The sequence below is a fragment of the Phoxinus phoxinus genome (genome assembly GCF_949152265.1).
Source record: "Phoxinus phoxinus genome assembly, chromosome: 20".
Classification (NCBI taxonomy): Eukaryota; Metazoa; Chordata; class Actinopteri; order Cypriniformes; family Leuciscidae; genus Phoxinus; species Phoxinus phoxinus.
Genome location: NC_136895.1, coordinates 27,532,056 through 27,551,424, shown reverse-complemented (window position 1 = coordinate 27,551,424; position 19,369 = coordinate 27,532,056). Strand labels below are relative to the sequence as shown.

General features: G+C 36.3%; 2 protein-coding genes across 2 annotated transcripts; one reads left to right on the top strand and one right to left on the bottom strand.

Moving 5' to 3' along the window:
• Window positions 1-4,410: 4,410 nt before the first annotated feature.
• On the bottom strand, window positions 4,411-9,178 carry LOC306987999 (uncharacterized protein). Its single transcript, XM_079592693.1, has 5 exons — window positions 9,059-9,178; window positions 7,061-7,378; window positions 5,443-5,766; window positions 5,100-5,212; window positions 4,411-4,774 (listed from the first exon to the last, which is right to left on the bottom strand). The coding sequence occupies exons 1-5, from the start codon at window positions 9,150-9,152 to the stop codon at window positions 4,709-4,711; spliced, it is 915 nt and encodes a 304-aa protein (XP_079448819.1). The 5' UTR covers window positions 9,153-9,178; the 3' UTR covers window positions 4,411-4,708.
• A 2,057-nt stretch (window positions 9,179-11,235) lies between these two features.
• On the top strand, window positions 11,236-13,033 carry LOC306988005 (SLAM family member 5-like). Its single transcript, XM_079592703.1, has 4 exons — window positions 11,236-11,372; window positions 11,902-12,222; window positions 12,320-12,610; window positions 12,741-13,033. The coding sequence occupies exons 1-4, from the start codon at window positions 11,327-11,329 to the stop codon at window positions 12,881-12,883; spliced, it is 801 nt and encodes a 266-aa protein (XP_079448829.1). The 5' UTR covers window positions 11,236-11,326; the 3' UTR covers window positions 12,884-13,033.
• The last annotated feature ends 6,336 nt before the right edge of the window (window positions 13,034-19,369 follow it).

Below are 19,369 nucleotides of genomic sequence, written 5' to 3'. Positions count from 1 at the left end.
TTAATATTCCATGAAAAGGTAAGTGCTTATTAATCATTGTGACATGCAAAGCATTTATTTGTAGGGGAACCCAGTTTAACCTCATAAATGAGGGAATGAAGACCCGAAGTCAAATCTGAAGATCATTTAGTTTACTGAAGACAGTTCTCCACACTTCCAAAGACAGTAACTTATAGTAAAAAGTAGGATCCATTATCAAAATAACCCAATACACGGATAAAAACAGTTCTTATAGGCACATGGATGACCAGCTGATTATACAGGTTATGATACATTAACAGTACAATATCTAAACATTGTTCAGTTCTTCACACAAATGTGTACAATATCTTTGACACAGTTCTCATGTAAATAGAGTAATAGGCGAGTGCGTTTACACACTATAAGATAAAAAAAAAGAGGCAATATTCTTCACATAAAATCACTGGAACAGAGCAATACATCCACAGAGAGTGAACTAGAGCTTATATAAAAACACACTGATACTGATACACCTTCACATTTTAACATCATAATGACGAACTGCTGTCAACTCTAATACACATGACAAATATAGATGCAGTGCATTAGTAACCTTCACATTGTCTCATACAGCCAACATGAGAACAGCTAAATAAAAATAAATTAGCACAACACATTAAACTCTAGCGCAGGGGTACTCAAGTTCAGATACCAAGTTGGCCAGATGTAAACCACATAAAATGTGAAGGACCACAAATTACAACTTGCATTGCATTGCAAAAATGTATGACAATATTTTCAGTTTTTACTGATTTAGAAATGCAGTTTATTACCTATCTTGCTAGATAAGTCTTGCTAGTCTTTGTCCTATTTAAAGTAATACTGAAAATGAAATAAATTTAATCTGGAAGAAAAAAAATGTGTTTTCATTTTCTTGCGATATTAATGCAAAAAAAAAATGTATGAAAAAAAACTCAAAATGTATGAAGAAAATCATTGAGCAAATACAGGCTTTTACTCATTAAAGAGCAGTGAATGCTTTTCTCTTTTTATTTTTTTGTGTGATTAATATTAAGTGCACAGAGGCATTAGGTTTATTATGCACTGTCACTTTAAGACCGTGTGCAGATATGTTCTGTAAAGACATAACCGACAGTGTTTGCGTGAATACTCTCCAAAACAGCTGCCGCTAACCCGGAAGTCGAGGTCATTTCCGTGATTTGGGAAAAGGTCATGGCTCGAGGTCATGGTGCAAATAGGTTGAAATTACTCCGAACCATCCCTTTAATTCACCTTTGGCTAAGCCCCGCCCCCCTTAGTTACGGTTGCTACCTCCGACAACTTCATCTGGGCTCTGGTATGGTATCAACATGGCTTATGCTGTGACGGCTCTTCCTGCTGAAATTTTATCAAACTTTTATAAAGCAGCAAATAAAGTGTCCGATAGAAGTAGGCAAAAGTGTCTGCAGTGTGCGTTTGAAGGCTTTATTCAAGACAAACGGTGAAACGCAAGCAACAACAAGGCATCCAAATAGAGGCAAAAGCATAACGGTCACAGTCAAACAATGAACCACCGCATATCCTAATGGAGACGGAGGCTGGGACTCACAATATCAAGGAGCAACACTGTTCATGCAAAGCTGGGTAGGTCTCTTCACTTTTATAATCGTTATTACAAAGCAAACGGACTACGCGAGTATAAAGTTGTATTTATTAGCAGCGTGTGCTAGCGTATCAACAATTAGGGCAGAGAACCGAAATCATAACCTAAAACTGTCTAACTAGTATAACTTCACAGCATAGGCGGAGTTTGACGTTCGAGCCAGGGGGGGCAAAAAAAAAAAAAAAAAATCATTGTAGCAGCTGGGACTCTGCGCCTATCAATTGGGTACGGAGCCCGGGAAGTAACCTGTGGGAGAGAAAAAAAATCCGTCCGCTCAGTTTATAAACCGCACTCACGAATTCTCAAACTGTTTCCTCGGTTTAACAAATCGTGCCCACAGGCTAATAAACCGTACCCACGAGTTTCTAATCCGCGCTCTTAGATTTGTAAACCGTGCCTTCAGTTTTTGTAATCTGTACCCACAAATTCACAAACCGTGCCCAAGCTTTCGCAATCGTTCCCACGGGTTTATACGCACGGATTTGTGGTTCCTCCCCCAGTCGGTGCCGGCAGATTCAACCAGGCTTACGGAGCGGGATACGTAGCCTACGCATTGCATTGTGTTTATAAACTTTATTTTCAAAAATGGATAATTTCCTGAATGTTCTAATAAACGACAGAGAGTTGGGTAACGCGGGGGGGCTATAATAGAATAATCAAAAAAGACTTCACATAAAAAAGAAATATAGGCTAATACAAACACATTTCCAAAACTGTAAAAGGTTAGGTTATTTAGCAATTAAAAATAAACTCAAATAGGCCTAATAATAATTATTATTACATTTAGGCTACACATTTAGAAGATGCTTTTATCTAGGCCTAAAACAACTTACAAAAAAGGAACACAGCAATTAGTCAAATGTCAGTCATAATAGGCTACAGGTTAGACAATAATTTGTGGACAATAAATGGAATACATCAAATTGTCTTAACTGCGTGCATGTGCATGCTTCAAGTGATTCTCAATTGTAGCGGGTATGGGGTGGAATATATACGATTTAATATGAATGACGTGCATCAAAATCTTTTGTTTATTTGGGATAATCTTAGCACTTTATTATTATTGTCTAACCGGTATTATGACTGATATTTGACGAATTGCTTTGTTCCTTTTTTGTACGTTTTGGACAAAAGCGTCTTCTAAATATGAAGCCTAAAATGTAATAATAATAATTATTATTATTATTATTTGAGTTTATAACTATACATGAGTTCACTTAAGACAGTAATATGTTCATCATAAAATAAGTTATCAATGCTTTATTTTTATAGGCTATATTTTACAGTTTTGGATAAAATAGGCCTATATTTTTTGCATAATTTTTGCTTAAAAATAAAGCATTCATAAATTATTTTATGATAAACATATTAATGACTTAAGTGAACTCATAAACGCAAATAATAATAATAATCAGCCTATCATTATTATTATCAGGCTACAAGGCTACATATTTAGAAGACGCTTTTATCCAAAAAATGAACACAGTTAGACAATAATGATACAGGGTTTTATTTGATTATCACATTCAAGATTTTGACGCATATCCAATTGCGGAGTATGAGCGCTTGTATTTTCCTGTCAACTGTGGAAACAACTTAAAATACTCTATAATTTCTGGTAATTTCCGTTCATTTTTGAGACGCGCTCTCACGGAGATCATGAAAGCGCGCCTGATTGTTTTATTTTATTTTACAAAAGCACAACGGTTTCTTGTTGTTGTGAGTTTACACAAAAAAAGTAGTTGCGAATGATGTATTATTCTTTTCTGTATGACCAGAAATTATAGAGTATTTTAAGTTGTTTCCACTGTTCGCGCCCGCGCCTCCGTGCCATGCAGTGCGCGCTCACACTCCGCATGCACAAACCCTTGGATATGCGTCAAAATCTTGTGTTTATTTGTGATAATCAAATAAAACCCTGCATTGTCTAACCTGTATTATGACTGACATTTGACTAATTGCTGTGTTCCTTTTTTGTAAGTTGTTTTAGATAAAAGCATCTTCTAAATGTGTAGCCTAAATGTAATAATAATAATTATTATTATTATTATTAGGCCTATTTGAGTTTATTTTTAATTGTTAAATAACCTAACCAAATATGAGAGCGCGGATTAGAAACTCGTGGGTACGGTTTATTAGCCCGTGGGCACGATTTGTTAAACCGAGGGAACAGTTTGAGAATTCGTGAGTGCGGTTTATAAACTGAGCTGACGGATTGCAAAACCGTCGCCACGGATTGTTTTTTTTTCTCCCACAGGTGACTTCCCTACTTACCACCATTTGGTTGTTTTGTGTTATTTAAAATGTTTATAATATATATATATTTTTAAATGCAACTACCCGTTTCAGCCTCCAGGGGGGGCAATGCTCCCCCTGCCCCCCCACAAACTCCGCGCCTGCTTCACAGTAAGGTTAAAAGCAAAAATAGAGACACAAAAGTGAGCTTGTTGATTCTTGAGGGGTTTCGCTGAATGTGAGGACGTCCACACAGTTTAATCCAAAAACGGTTTTGGGAAGGGAAAAACACGGACACCCCCCTCCAACCTCTCTGGGAAACACGTATCTGTGTTACAAATGCCCCAGGCACAACGTTTAACCATATTTTTGATAAAACTGCGACGGTAATAGCCTGCCGAGACCAAAAATATGAGCCGCCTGCGTTGAAGTCAATGGAGCGCTGTGAAAAAGTGTCGGACCCTCTGTGGGAGCTCGTTCTTGGCTGCGCTGTGATTGGTCAATCTACATTCTAGGGCGGGGCTTAGCCAAAGGCGAATTCTCTCTTCTGCCCAAGATTAAATAACATAAGTGCATAAGTACATTTAAACAGCAAAAATAAACTATCTTGTTATATCTGTGCAAGTGAATATATATAATATATTATTTAGGAAAACTATGATTCCCTATTCATTTTCTAATAAAAGAGAACTGGATTGTAAACCTGCATCATGTTTTACAGCTCAAAAACATTTGTTTTACAGCTACTAAAAATATAAAATGGTTTACTATATTATTAAAATAGTTTACCATTTTATTATTGTTTTACAGCTCAAAAACACAAGCTCACTTTCCCATTAGAGGTTTTTCCTATGGAAATAGAAGAGGTAGATTAACCCTGGTGTGCTGGGATCCTCTCAGATAACTGATCTGGTTCTGTAAGAAAACAATGAATCACAGAAGATAAAGACAGAGAAATTAACAGACAATCATTTAGAAGTTATAAAAACTCAGGAAATCAGCACATGTGTCATCTATTCGTGAACAAGACTCAGTTTAAAACGTTCGTTGGAAAAGTCTGAATTTTCTACAAGGATACACTACACTAGTTCAGTATCAGTATCTTCACTCAAAAGCTCTTGTTGTTTTTGAGAAACAAAATTATTTTCTCCCTGTCTGCTTTTGAAAATAATCACAAACACTATTTTTGCACAATACAAGCAATGTTTTCCTCTCACTAGTATCTGTAGGTGATACTTGCCTTGGAGCTCCTGCGGCGACAGTAAATCACACCAGCAACAACTGCAAATCCCAGCAGAACAACAACAACAGCAACAACTATTCCTGCTACAACACCTGAAGAACCACCTGAACCTGGATCAGCGAAAGACAGACAGTCAATGAATCTGTCAGATTGATCTAACAAACACAATTAGATATTAGCTGTGAATCTCAATCAGTTTAAAGTATATCACTGTTTCACACAGTGATGTCAAAAGTAGTGTTGATTCAGTACCAAAAGTCGTCAAGATATTAAAATTAAAATATATACTTTTTTACATTCCTCTGTAAGTGTAATCCTTCCAAATGGCCACTTTACTCACCAGTGACAGAAACACTAAAGATCTTTATGATGCTGAATCTGCCGTTGTTGATCTGTAGTTTATAATCTCCAGAGTCTGTGTTTGCGGTGTTCATGATGGTCAGAGATCCAGTCTCATTCACCTTCAGTCTGTCTCTGAATCTCTCTTCACACTGAACATCTGTACAGATCTTACTGTGATCTCCAGTGATTTTAGTGATGAAAGTATTATTAAAATACCATATCACCACATCGTTCGTTTTTATTACACCAGGATCTAAAGTGACAGATTCTCCCTCCTTCACTGACTTTCTCTTTACTTCATCTTGTTCTGCTTCAGAAACATCTGGAACACAAACCAACAGATGATTGGAGATCTTTTGGGGAAGAAACTCTATAACAAGAACAAACTATACAATTATTGTGCATGTTAATTTCCTAGATCTTGAAAAAATAAATAACATTAAACAATAAAATATAGTCAAATGAATTGTACGAAATGTCTATCTTTATTTATATAGACTTTTTTTTTTTTTTTTTTTAACTGAGTTGCTGGATTAAAAATAAATGTATCATTTATCCATATTTTGTGCTAATAAACACAATGGTTGTACTTATTTTAAATCAAATCCCCATCACTTTGAACCTTCACTGAAAAAAACAATAAGTAAATTTTACGTAGGCAAGTTTTTGCATGAATATTTTTAAGTAAATTTCACATATGGAATTAAGTAAACTCTGTAACAAGTAACAAAGAAAATTTGGCTATTAAAAGGTTGAGTAATATCTATTTAGTTGAAGTTTCCTTCGCAATACATCTCACTCAGACAATATAACATTAAATAAAACCACACTTTTAAAACATATGCTTTACTTAGAAACATCGAAGTAATTAATACAATAGATATTGTGCGAGACATCATATCTACATTTCAGAAGTCATTTGTTAGGAGAACGCAGAGACGTGTCATTTTGAGTAGAAAATTAACTCCAAATGTCACAAAATGGCAAGTTACTAATCCTAACAGCAAAAGCAATGATAAAACAGTGTAAGTACAGCTGGAAAACAGTGAAAAATTAACCTGATTAATTATTCAAGGCCCAGTGCATGATGGGAACACCAGTATCAGATAAGTTGAGTAATTTTATAATGTTGATATTTACGCTTTACTTTCTACACGATTGAATGGAGTACTAATATAAAATTTACTTAGTTTTTTTTTTTTTATTCTTGCCTGAACTAACTTTTTCATGTAAAGTAAATTTCATGTTTTTTTCTGTAGTATTTACTTCACCACAAAATCATTTTTATCAGTGTTGGTGAACTAATAAACAATGCGTATCAAACGCAAACAGAGCAATTTAAAAGAAATGTAAACAATTTATTTCAATTCAAACAAAATTAAAAAGAAAAGGTGGTCGGAAATGCTACAATGAGAAAATGACCAGAACAAAAATACTAATGGCTCACCAATGGTCAGACAAATCAGTTTCACATAACTTTTAAAGTTATTTTTACTTACTTTTAAAGGTACTTTTAAATAGAAAAAGCAACTCTGAAAGTCACGGTCATAATAAACACATTAATGATGTGATTTAAATGCATGTAACCTGAATTGACACATTCGTAAATGACTCACCATAAACAGAAACATTGAAGTATGCGTCACTGTTCTGGCGGTTTATGGACTGATGGTAAACTCCAGAGTCTGTGTCTGTGGTGTTCATGATGGTCAGAGATCCAGTCTGATGATCCAGCTTCAGTCTGTCTCTGAATCTCTCATCACCTTCATTACACTGAACATCTGTACAAATATAACTGAGATCTCCACTGATGTGAGCGATGAGACTCTTATTAAAATACCATTTAATCAGATCTCGTTGGTTTATTTTAATGGCAGTGTTTAGAGTGACTGAATCTCCATCCATCACTGACACTTGGTAAACATCAGATGCACCTGAAGGAGAGATAAACAAGTTCATTATAAATCTCTTGTTGGATAGTAGGACTAAGAATGTTCTGTGAATTTTTTACTTTTTTCTTTTTACATGGTGAAATATGTCTGGATTCATAATGTTAACATGTCAACAAACAGCAGAAGAACATAATTTATTCACTCTTCAGACAAACATACACGAGTAGGGTACGGGGCTAAAGGCGCACCGGGTAAAAGGACCCTTTGATTTGATTTTCCTCTAAAACAATAGATGGCACAAAAACTTGCCGCAGCACTTTCCAAAACATCCGCTTTTCAAGCAGCATGTGGAAATTTGTCTGATCCTTGACACGATCACGTTTATTCTGCGCTAATTTGATCTAATATTTATTTATTTTTTTATGTTGTAGATTCAAGTAGCAAACGAGAATTGCTAAAATTATTGACCATATTTTGAGACAAATGTCTTCTTAATGATTTTGAGTTTTGTTTAAGGTAATCAAAGCAACAGTTTTTCAATAATGGAAGAATATGTAAAAGTATGATAGTTGGGGTAAAAGGCGCTCCTGCTGTTGGGGCCAAAGGCATAATAATTAATGTAAAATATATGATAATAAACAGCTTTTCCCATTTGTTGACATGACATGGTTCGATTCAGATGAAAAATATGATATTACTCGTATAATAAAATGTAATTTAATGTTACTACTGTCAATTTATATAAAAAATTATATGGGATCTCATTCAATGCTTTTACAATCCTTTATTTTTTATATTTACATTTTAATGACAGTGTGTTATTTTATTTATCAAAATGAACAGAAAATAGAGCTAACTTTGCTAAAGTGATTATTTTGAACAAGTATTAACTTACACATTATTATTAAAAACATTATTTTAGCTAAAGTATTTGTATCAGTACTATGTGTCTTTTGCCCCATGCTGGTTTTACCCCGTCTGACAGTGGGGGAAACTGTGTCTCGTTTAACATAATACACCGCATACAACACACACACACACACACACACACACATTCGTATATTACATATCTATTGCACTTACATTATACAGCCAAGTAAGTTAGTGTTCACTTTTACAGACTAAACATTTGACGACAAAACACTAATAAATGATTACAAACTCCTAAGAAATACAGTGATATAGGCTTTTACCTTTTTATACAAAGCTTATAAAAACTTCTCTTTCCGCAGCACTTAATTTGAAGCACGTCAATTATTCTCCATTTTAATCGCTGAACTCGTTGGTTGCTTTGGACATGACAGCTGATTACCGAACTCCATTAAGCGATTTAAATCAATAAATTATCTTAATTAAGATTTCCTAACTAAATATTATTTTTTAAGACTGTCAAGATAAGCATCCTAAATCGACGAACTCATTTTAAGACTCAAGATAGAAAGTTTTTGCCCCCTGATGAAAATTAACAGCCCCTTTGTCCACCAAATTAGGACTAGGCTATTATACATTTCGAGTTTTTATTCAGTGTAGGCCTATACTGGTTTTATTTAACAAATTCCCTCAGATTTCCGCTTCAATTTTCATTCGGCAGACTGGTCTGAGGTTCTCCAGCAGGTAAAACGTGACTAAAATTACGTAGTCATCATTGGTTTTCATTTTTGATATGAATATGAAATGTAAAATATATATATAATAATATTAAAATAAAAATAAGCGTCTTACCGTGCACGAGGGATGCAAAAACTGCGAGCACACAAACCAAAAACTTTTTTTTCATCATATTCTCTCCGGTGAGTCGACGTCGGTGAGCCATCATCTCAATATGGAACGCTTCCTCGTTCCATATTCGCTCCTCCTCCCCGCGTGATGAACCAATCACATTTGGCTCTGAACAGGTGTATGCATGTCTATGGTGTATGTATCCTATGCTGAAATCTCCAAATACCCACACTTGGGCTGCGTCCCAATTCGTGATCCGTCCTATAAATAGTATTCGAAAGTAGAATTAGTACGTCCCAAATCGTAGTATGTTGAAATGAGTGTTTCAAAGTTAAGTGCAGATCGATGAACACTCTAACGGCTGATATTTCCCACAACCCATCGCGCTGGACGAGGATTCGGTTAGAACTACAAACACGAGTGAAAACTGTTAAAAAAAACTACTGACATGGAGGACGCGCGAGTCCGGCGTTATGTAGAGAGGTTTAGATAAAGGGGTTTGAGTGATTAATTATCAGTATCTAACCTGCATTTATTCAATGTTGTCCACATTATATCGCATCTGCAGCAGCTTGTGAACTTTTGTAAAGACACGTTTAGCCATTAACTTTTAAATGCATCATTATATTCAAATTCCAAACACATGAGGAGAGTCTCTGCATGACAGACCCGCGACTGGCAGATGAACGTGCGACTACATTTCTCTCCGAAACGGTAGGAAATTAAATTAGATTGAATGGAGGATTTTAACTGTGAAAAGATGATTGACAGGGCAGTTTACTGACAGGATGCACGCGAAAGATCTGTCCGTTAAAGATGAGGAAGTAGTGTGTCCCAAAGCTTGCCTTTTCTTTTGCTACACACTCAAAAGTATGTACTTTTTTTTCACAAAAAGAGTACATACTTTTAGGGCGTAGTATAAGTAGGCGGATTGGGATGACTTACTTGTCTACTTGCTTGTATTTCCTCTATTTGGCCCAAGTGTTCAAGTAGACGTAAAGACTGCAAGTGTTTTGATTAGTGATGGGAAACCGAGGCTTTCTGAACCATTTGAGGTTTTGCAAAAATTGTGCAAATGCGCATTAGTCACATCTGGTGGTCAGACTTGTTTTCGCTCATCGAAATTAATTTGTGCCAATGAGACCACACCTCATGTCATGTGTAGCCTGGTCAACGGATTCACATATTGATCAAAAATATAAAACATACTACAAGTAGCCTATATGTGATCATAAATAAAAAAATAAAAAAAGATGCTAATATGTGCTACAGCTAGCAAATAGCTAGCTACAGTCAATAAATGTAATTATGTCTCTCTAAAATAAATGAAATATTAATGGATGAATGAAAATAAAAACACCTGAATCATGTCAGGAAGCCTTTAAAAATGCACTTTTTAAGATTACTTAAATTGGGTCGCTTAAAATAACTTCATTCCATGATGTTGAAGTTACATGAACAAATTATGTTTGTTTAAACATCCTTCATGTTATGACTGTAAACATATATTAGCACATAGTCCAAATGCATTCAGTTTTTCAGAGCGTTCCCTCGTCACTCAGGTATGTTTGTCCACCCCCCAGAAATTTTTTTTTTTTTAATGATATTCTTGTCTCCTCGCCAGTGTACCGCAGCAATGTGCTTTTTTTTTCATTTTCTGTTCAGTTCATCAGCTGTTGGTACTTTATTTCAAGGTGAAGCAGTTTTGTCTAGAGAGGAAGTCAGAGTGTGAGGTTAACAAAAGCAGGAAAGGAAGAAGCTCAACACCTACGAACTAAAACACGCATCAATCCAGTGGCCACATACAAACTATTTGTCAGATCAAACCACATTTCTGTAGAAAACCGACCTCAGCGGGTTTCAGTTTGACTGAATGACAAGCTGCTGCTGTCTAACCTCAACAACACTGGCAATGAGAAATGGAATAAAACTAGTTTTTTATTTGGATGTTTTGCCATTTAGAACAACTGAGAATTATTACAATAAAAAAAATAAAAAAAAATGTACCATGACATTTTAGGAAGATTTATACAATATTTCATTACTACCATACATATTTGTACTGTGTGTGTGTGTGTGTGTGTGTGTGTGTGTGTGTGTGTGTGTGTGTGTGTGTGTGTGTGTGTGTGTGTGTGTGTGTGTGTGTGAAACTAGGAGGGTCTTCAAACTCTGACGGGGGAGGATTCACACCAGATGAACAGTTCTGCTGTGTTTGTTTAAATCAGCGGATGGTCTTTTTAGGTCAGACTGTTCTCTAAACCATTAAATAAAATGTTTCACAAGTTTGTTTTGTTCTGTTTGTGCTGGCGTCTGATTGGTAAGTTATAACAGCATTTTCATGGCTTAATGTCTAGGTCTGTGTTTGTGATCTGTGTTCAGGTGCGCACGGTCTCACAGGAATATAATGAAAATTATTATAGTGAATTTATTAAAAATTTTCAAACTTAATTTTAACGTTTTTTAAGATTGACTCATTTTTCTCAGATTATTATTAGATTATAATTATTAGATTATTACAGAAATATTTATTTATTTAGCAGGTGGTTTACAAATGGATATCTGTATAAAAAGAATAGCAGTAATCATGAACAACAACAAAAGTGTTTTTTTTTTTTTTTTAGTTATTAATGCCCACCAAACACACACCAGGACTGTTTGGTTCACACTTTCACTGCCTGCCACCTCACTCACTTCTTTCAGAAAGAGTGTCAAGTTGTGCTCTGCTTTTGCATTTGTGTTTGGAAAGACATTTTTATAGTGTACATTATTCTTCAAAAGTTTCTTTCTAGCATTGCTTGATTTTAGGCTTTGTAAAAGTGCATTAATGTGACAAACATGTTCTCCAGGTGTGTTTGGTGAGTCAGTGTCAGCGATGGAGGGAGATTCAGTCACTTTACACACAGATGTTACTAAAATACGTGAAAACGATGACATACTGTGGAGATTTGGAGATGATAAGTTTCTGATAGCTCAAATCAGTGGAGCTGCTGGAGTCTTCCCCACTTATGATGATGGTCCTGGTGGGAGATTCAGAGACAGACTGAAGCTGGATCATCAAACTGGATCTCTGACCATCACACACACCACAACTGACCATGCTGGAGTTTATCAACTAGAGAACAGGGGAGCGAAACTGTCATCAAAAACATTCAGTGTTTCTGTCTATGGTGAGAGAGGTTATTTGTGACTGCATGATTAAACTGATGAAAATCTGTTATGTATTGTTATAATCCACATTTCTGTTATTCTCTGATGTTTTCTCAGCTCGTCTGCCTGTTCCTGTCATCACCAGTAACTCTTCACACTGTTCTTCTTCATCATCAAATTGTTCACTGGTGTGTTCATCAGTGTTGAATGTGTGTGATGTGACTCTCTCCTGGTACAAAGGACTCAATGTGTTGTCCAGCATCAGTGTGTGTGATCTCAGCATCAGTCTCTCTCTACCTCTGGAGGTGGAATATCAGGATAAAAACACCTACAGCTGTGTGCTGAACAATCCCATCAGCAACCAGACCACACATCTGGACATCCACACACTCTGCCACACATGTGCAGGTACCACAGCGCAACACCCCACACACACACACACTAAAAAATAAGCACGATATTCTTCTGTTTGGCAAAATTCTTTCAATCTGTATCTGTTTTTAAATCATATTTTATCATTGCTTTTTCTCTCTCTCAGAAGTCCATGTTCACTGCTGTGGTTTTACTGAAGCTGTGATCCGATTGGTCGTCTCTGCTCTGGTGGGCGTGGCTACTGTCGCTGTTCTGCTTTATGACATCATGACGACAAGAGGAGTCAGGAAACGGATAGGCCCATCATAAATATTCTGACATCTGTGGAGTTTTAATTCAAATACAGCTTTCAATAAAACCAACAAGAGCAAATTTGTAGGTGCAAATCGATTGATCAAGTTTATAAAAAATATTTTAATTTGAGTAATGCAATTGTCATTAAAATACCATTTAATTCTGACTCCTTGGTTTATTTTAATATTAGTGTATAAAGTGAGTGAATCTCCCTCCATCACTGACACTTCATCTGTGCCATCAGACGCACCTGGAGAAGAAATTAACAGTTAATCAAATCTATTTTAGATCGAAAGACAAAAAACAAATTATAAGGAAAGAACTGGGTAGAAGTTTTTCTTTCTACAGATCATGCATACGAGTAGAGAAATATGTCTGTATTCAAATGTAATCGATGCAAACAAACAGCAGAAGAATATATAACAGACTGATTTGTTGTAATATTTATATATATATATATATATATATTTCTAAAGTGTATAAATTAAATGGCTATAAATAAAAATTAACTAGTACAGCCACATCATCTTTGTTTGATTAAATCCGTCCCTTTAATTTATAATTCGCATCAAGCAAAAAATATAATTCTTGTTCACAGTAATACAAACCAGTGGTGTAGTATTATTTATTATTATTAGCCTATTATACCAAGTATTTGAGTAAATCTGAAAGTTACTGTACTAAAGTTTATTTTTGGCTACTTTGTAATTTGACTGATCAGAGATATGAGCAACTTTTACTCTCTACTTGACTACACTTTTGAACGAGTAAGTTAGTTCTCTTTACTCCACTACTTTTGTGATGAGTAATGCAGTTACTCTGATTTTCAGTTTACCTTCACGAAGTATGAAAACAATAGAGAAACTAAGCCAAACCCCGGGGAAAGAGGACGTTTGTTCACCCTAAATGTAGTACAGCTGTTTAAGAGCTTTTCGAAATTATATTTCAAGTGTCATTCAGCAAAAGTGAGCCGGTTAAAACGGTTTAAATGTGTCTAAAACTATTTAGTAATTTTTGATTTATCGTTGACAGGAATATGAATTGAAACAAGTAAGTGTCTTAACGTGAACGAGGAATAAAAATACAACCAACACACAAATTATAAACTTTTTTAGCAGCAGCGTGTCCGCAACGAACGGAGGCGACTGCGATATCCGTTGTTGTGAAATATTGGGTCCTCCCTCAAAAGGTTGGGTCCTCCCTCATTTTTTTTAAATGATAAAAGCTGTTTTAACTATGGTATAATAACCATTAATGTCTGTATAAGTTATCTTATAGCATAGCATACAGATTAGCCTGATAGCTTAGTTTATAGGCTACACACGCAGTTGCACTTACCCTAAGGCCTTTCCACAATCATCTTTAATGTAATTACGAGTTCAATTAAGTGTTAAAGGAACCGTATGTAAGATTGTGGCCAAAACTGGTACTACAATCACTTTCAAATTACTGTAGAGCGGTGTATCCCCTCCTCTCCCCTGACTCGAGGTTGCCAGATAGGTTTCGTAACGTTAGACATTTTTTATCCGACTAGAGTTAGAGCAGACTAGAGAAGAGCTGGCAACCCGGATGCCGAAACACTACTGACTTCGTGATTGGTAGATAGGTGGAGGGTGGCGCATCGGGCCAAAACACAACATGACAATATCAACATCAGTTGAGGACAGCAACTTCCCTTTTAAATGACAATATCCTGGCCGGACTGTTGTCAGTGATATAAGTATTTGACATGAACATGATTTCTTAATGTCTACTGACATATCAGGGCCATTTTATGATTAATTGCAATACATTTCTGACATACAGTTCCTTTAAATGTCAAAATATTTCAGTTATAAAAAGAACAATGTAATGTTCAATTATTCACTTAATAAGCAATTATTATTATAAATTTAATCAACAGTTTACCAAAGTGAAAGAAATGACATAAAATTCCTTTTATTATGTACTATATAGTAAGCATATTTAAAATGTATCGTTCTTAGTATTATCAATTGACTGATAGTTGATGGAGACCCGATTTCGCTGAAGGACCAGATTTGTCATGACACTGTTTCACATTTTACCCTCATCAATCATCATCATCATCACTTTTTAATTTAATTCATCGTATTGCCTTTCTCTTAATCCCAATATCAAAAATAAAACTTACATAAACCCTGCCCCCAGGAACGCGATTTATAGATTATCATGACAGAATATGCTAATCAATGACTTGAAGATATTAACTCCACATCAGCAACATAAATTCATCAACTAACCATTCAGAAATTTCCTTTTGCATTACATGTTGTCACTTCTTCTTGAGTCTCTCCATCTTTGTCTGACTCCGGTTCAAACATAAAAGGCTAAACGTTTGTGAAAATGTTTTAGTGCGTGTCTGTGTGAGGTAATGGTAACACAGCAGCTGAAGCTCAGCTCATTTGCATTTAAAGGGACAGACACGTTTTTTTTGCTCACGTGCAAATTCTGAGATGGTTAGATTGTGGGGTATTTTGAGCTGGAATTTCACAAACACACTCTGGGGACATCAGAGACTTATTTTACATCTTGTGAAAAGGGCATTATTGGACCCCTTTAATTTTTTTTAATGATTTATAAATACTATACGAAGCACAGTGAGTGAACAGCTCAACTTACCTCAGAAGACTCAACGCTGAGAGACTAGTGTGTGATAAGTGTGTGATGTCTCCTATTCTGTTTATTGGCGGTACAAAAGACTTCCACCCACAGCCTTAGATTAAATCAAATTCAAATAAAAGAATACATTAAGGGGTCATAGAATGAGAATTCAAATGTACTTTTGAGTAACAAGTTAAGTCAAAGATTACTTGGTGAACAAATATAAAAACTAAATAAAAGTGAAAACTAATGAGATATTTCTCTTTATTGACTTAAAAGGTGTCTAAACAAGACGAGGAGACATCAAAGAAGCACCCAGTTACATAGCTACATGATCATTTCTCTTGCATAATAACTTGGTGGTGAATATATCAAAAGTTGTAGAAACACTAGATATTCTTAACACAACAATGAAGAACAGTTTATTCAAAAATCTCAGAGACATGTCAGCTTCCCGGAGTACACTTGAGCACACAAACCTCATGTAAAAAAACAACTTTTTTCATAAAAGAGAGTAAAAGAAAAAAAGTCACACATATGCATTATAAAAAAGAAAAAGAAAAGAAAGCACAACACAAAAATCATAATATGTATAGGCCTATTAATTATGATATTTAGATATATAGGAATGCAACTTCTTAGATATTGCTCTTCTGGGAGAAACTTTGAGCAAATCTCAATCTCAAACTTGAAACCGTTGGTCTTGAAAATTTAAATAGTTTACTATGGAAATTTAAGATTATTTTTTGGTAACTTGTTTTGGAACAAGGATTTTGTGGAAAAAAACAACAACTCCCACTGCTTGACATTGTGTGTTAGAGCCATAACTACATTCATAATTGTGTAATATTTTGCCCTATATCAAGATTATGTTTTTTTAATAAATGTGTATTTTGTGTTATTATGTTTTTGGAATGTGAAAAGATGCTGTGATGGATTTATTAATGAATAAAAAAGTAAAGTGTATATCAAACTAATAACTCTATCATTTAAACAAAATGTACTGTTTGAAACTAGTCGAAAACTCGTGACTTTGGGTGTGTGAGTGAATGAAACTACTAGACAGAGGTCTAGTTTTAAAACCTTGTGATTATGAAGTAATCAAGAAAAACAGTTTGTTTACCTAAGGGTCTGCTTATGAGGAACTAATCAAATTGTGGGGAAATTATGTAATGTTTCATGTAATTTTTGCCATACCCCTATTCTATAAAAACAGTTTCGTAGTCCTTTTGCTGGTGGGATTCTCTCAGAAATTTGCCTGAGATCCTCCCGCCGTGATTAAAGCATATTTTGAAGGCATTGTCTGACATCTGTTTGGATATTATTGCTGCGCAAGTAAGTTAGTGGAACAAGTTATTTAGCGACACACTAGAGACCTTACTACCAAGTGATAGTGTTCGATAGGGGGCGAGGTGTCATTCGACTCTTTATGAGACTCTTAGGCGGGGTTAGATAGCGGTCAGGTAACTAATTCTTGGGCATTTTATTTATGCGGTAAGAATAGCTATGCTTAGGCGTCAACCCGCGCGTTCAGACGCAAATCAATGGAGTATAATATCTTCAGGTGTCAAGGACACTCGGTTTAACTCAAGTCACACCAAAAATCAAAAATCTACCACAGTGAAAAATAGTTTGAGTTTGATTTCTGAAATGTAACAAGACAAAGAAAAAGTAAAGTTTTATGCTGCGTTCACTAGGGATGGGAATTGAAACCCGGTTCCACTCGAGAACCAGTTCTAAGTTTTCGATATTAATCGATATTGTATGTAAAAATGTAAATTCTGTCAGTAATTAGTCACCCTCATGTTGTTTCAACCCCGTAAGACTTTCGTTCATCTTCGGAACACAAATTGAGATATTATTGATGAAATCTGAGAGCTGTCTCACTCCTCCATAGGCTTCTAAGGGATTGAAACTCGGCGGCCCAGAATAGTTAAAGACATCGTTAAAATAGTCCAAGTGACTACAGTGGCTCAACCATATGTTTATCAAGCAACGAGAATACTTTTTGTGCGCAACATGAGGGTGAGTAATTACAATTACAGAATTTACATTTTTGGTTGAACTATCCCTTTAACGAGTCCTCTTATCAATGCTCCTGCTCAGAGACCCAGCCATACAGACGTGAGCTCACAACTGTCTCTTTTGTCCTTTATCGGGCACCATAGCACGGCATGCATCTGTTCGTCATGAATGAATGGACGGTCTAATGGTTGGCTTTATTTGACTAACCGAGACAAATTATGCCCGCCAAAGTCTTATTTGATCGGTGCGTAATGTAGATAAACTGCTGCGCTTGTGACAAGGCGCATGTTTAACTGAGAGTGAGAGTGAGAGTGAGAGAGAGAGAGAGAGAGAGATATTGATCCTTATAGCTATGCAGTGTTCTAAGCAGCTTGGATCGGTCGCTGTACGTGATGCAACACTTATTTAACCACAAGAGACTTGAGACTTGACTTGGACTCTAGCTCAAAGACTTGAAACTTGACTTGGACTCTAGCTCAAAGACTTGAGACTTGACTTGGACTCTAGCTCAAAGACTTGAGACTTGACTTGGACTCTAGCTCAAAGACTTGAGACGAGACTTGGACTCTAGCTCAAAGACTTGAGACGAGACTTGGACTCTAGCTCAAAGACTTGAGACGAGACTTGGACTCTAGCTCAAAGACTTGAGACGAGACTTGGACTCTAGCTCAAAGACTTGAGACTTGACTTGGACTCTAGCTCAAAGACTTGAGACTTGACTTGGACTCTAGCTCAAAGACTTGAGACGAGACTTGGACTCTAGCTCAAAGACTTGAGACGAGACTTGGACTCTAGCTCAAAGACTTGAGACGAGACTTGGACTCTAGCTCAAAGACTTGAGACTTGGACTCTAGCTCAAAGACTTGAGACTTGGACTCTAGCTCAAAGACTTGAGACGAGACTTGGACTCTAGCTCAAAGACTTGAGACTTGACTTGGACTCTAGCTCAAAGACTTGAGACTTGACTTGGACTCTAGCTCAAAGACTTGAGACGAGACTTGGACTCTAGCTCAAAGACTTGAGACGAGACTTGGACTCTAGCTCAAAGACTTGAGACGAGACTTGGACTCTAGCTCAAAGACTTGAGACGAGACTTGGACTCTAGCTCAAAGACTTGAGACTTGGACTCTAGCTCAAAGACTTGAGACGAGACTTGGACTCTAGCTCAAAGACTTGAGACGAGACTTGGACTCTAGCTCAAAGACTTGAGACTTGGACTCTAGCTCAAAGACTTGAGACTTGGACTCTAGCTCAAAGACTTGAGACGAGACTTGGACTCTAGCTCAAAGACTTGAGACTTGACTTGGACTCTAGCTCAAAGACTTGAGACTTGACTTGGACTCTAGCTCAAAGACTTGAGACGAGACTTGGACTCTAGCTCAAAGACTTGAGACGAGACTTGGACTCTAGCTCAAAGACTTGAGACGAGACTTGGACTCTAGCTCAAAGACTTGAGACGAGACTTGGACTCTAGCTCAAAGACTTGAGACTTGGACTCTAGCTCAAAGACTTGAAACTTGACTTGGACTCTAGCTCAAAGACTTGAAACTTGACTTGGACTCTAGCTCAAAGACTTGAGACTTGACTTGGACTCTAGCTCAAAGACTTGAGACTTGACTTGGACTCTAGCTCAAAGACTTGAGACGAGACTTGGACTCTAGCTCAAAGACTTGAGACGAGACTTGGACTCTAGCTCAAAGACTTGAGACGAGACTTGGACTCTAGCTCAAAGACTTGAGACGAGACTTGGACTCTAGCTCAAAGACTTGAGACGAGACTTGGACTCTAGCTCAAAGACTTGAGACGAGACTTGGACTCTAGCTCAAAGACTTGAGACTTGACTTGGACTCTAGC

Excerpts from the sequence above, each read along its gene's own strand:
- LOC306987999 (XM_079592693.1), bottom strand. The coding sequence starts at position 9,152 with ATGATGGCTCACCGACGTCGACTCACCGGAGAGAATATGATGAAAAAA. Across the intron at positions 5,767-7,060 it reads CTTCAATGTTTCTGTTTATG|ATGTTTCTGAAGCAGAACAA; the intron begins GTGAGTCATTTA and ends TTTGTGTTCCAG. Across the intron at positions 4,775-5,099 it reads GTCGCCGCAGGAGCTCCAAG|AACCAGATCAGTTATCTGAG; the intron begins GCAAGTATCACC and ends GTTTTCTTACAG.
- LOC306988005 (XM_079592703.1), top strand. The coding sequence starts at position 11,327 with ATGTTTCACAAGTTTGTTTTGTTCTGTTTGTGCTGGCGTCTGATTG. Across the intron at positions 11,373-11,901 it reads TTTGTGCTGGCGTCTGATTG|GTGTGTTTGGTGAGTCAGTG; the intron begins GTAAGTTATAAC and ends CATGTTCTCCAG. Across the intron at positions 12,611-12,740 it reads ACTCTGCCACACATGTGCAG|AAGTCCATGTTCACTGCTGT; the intron begins GTACCACAGCGC and ends TCTCTCTCTCAG.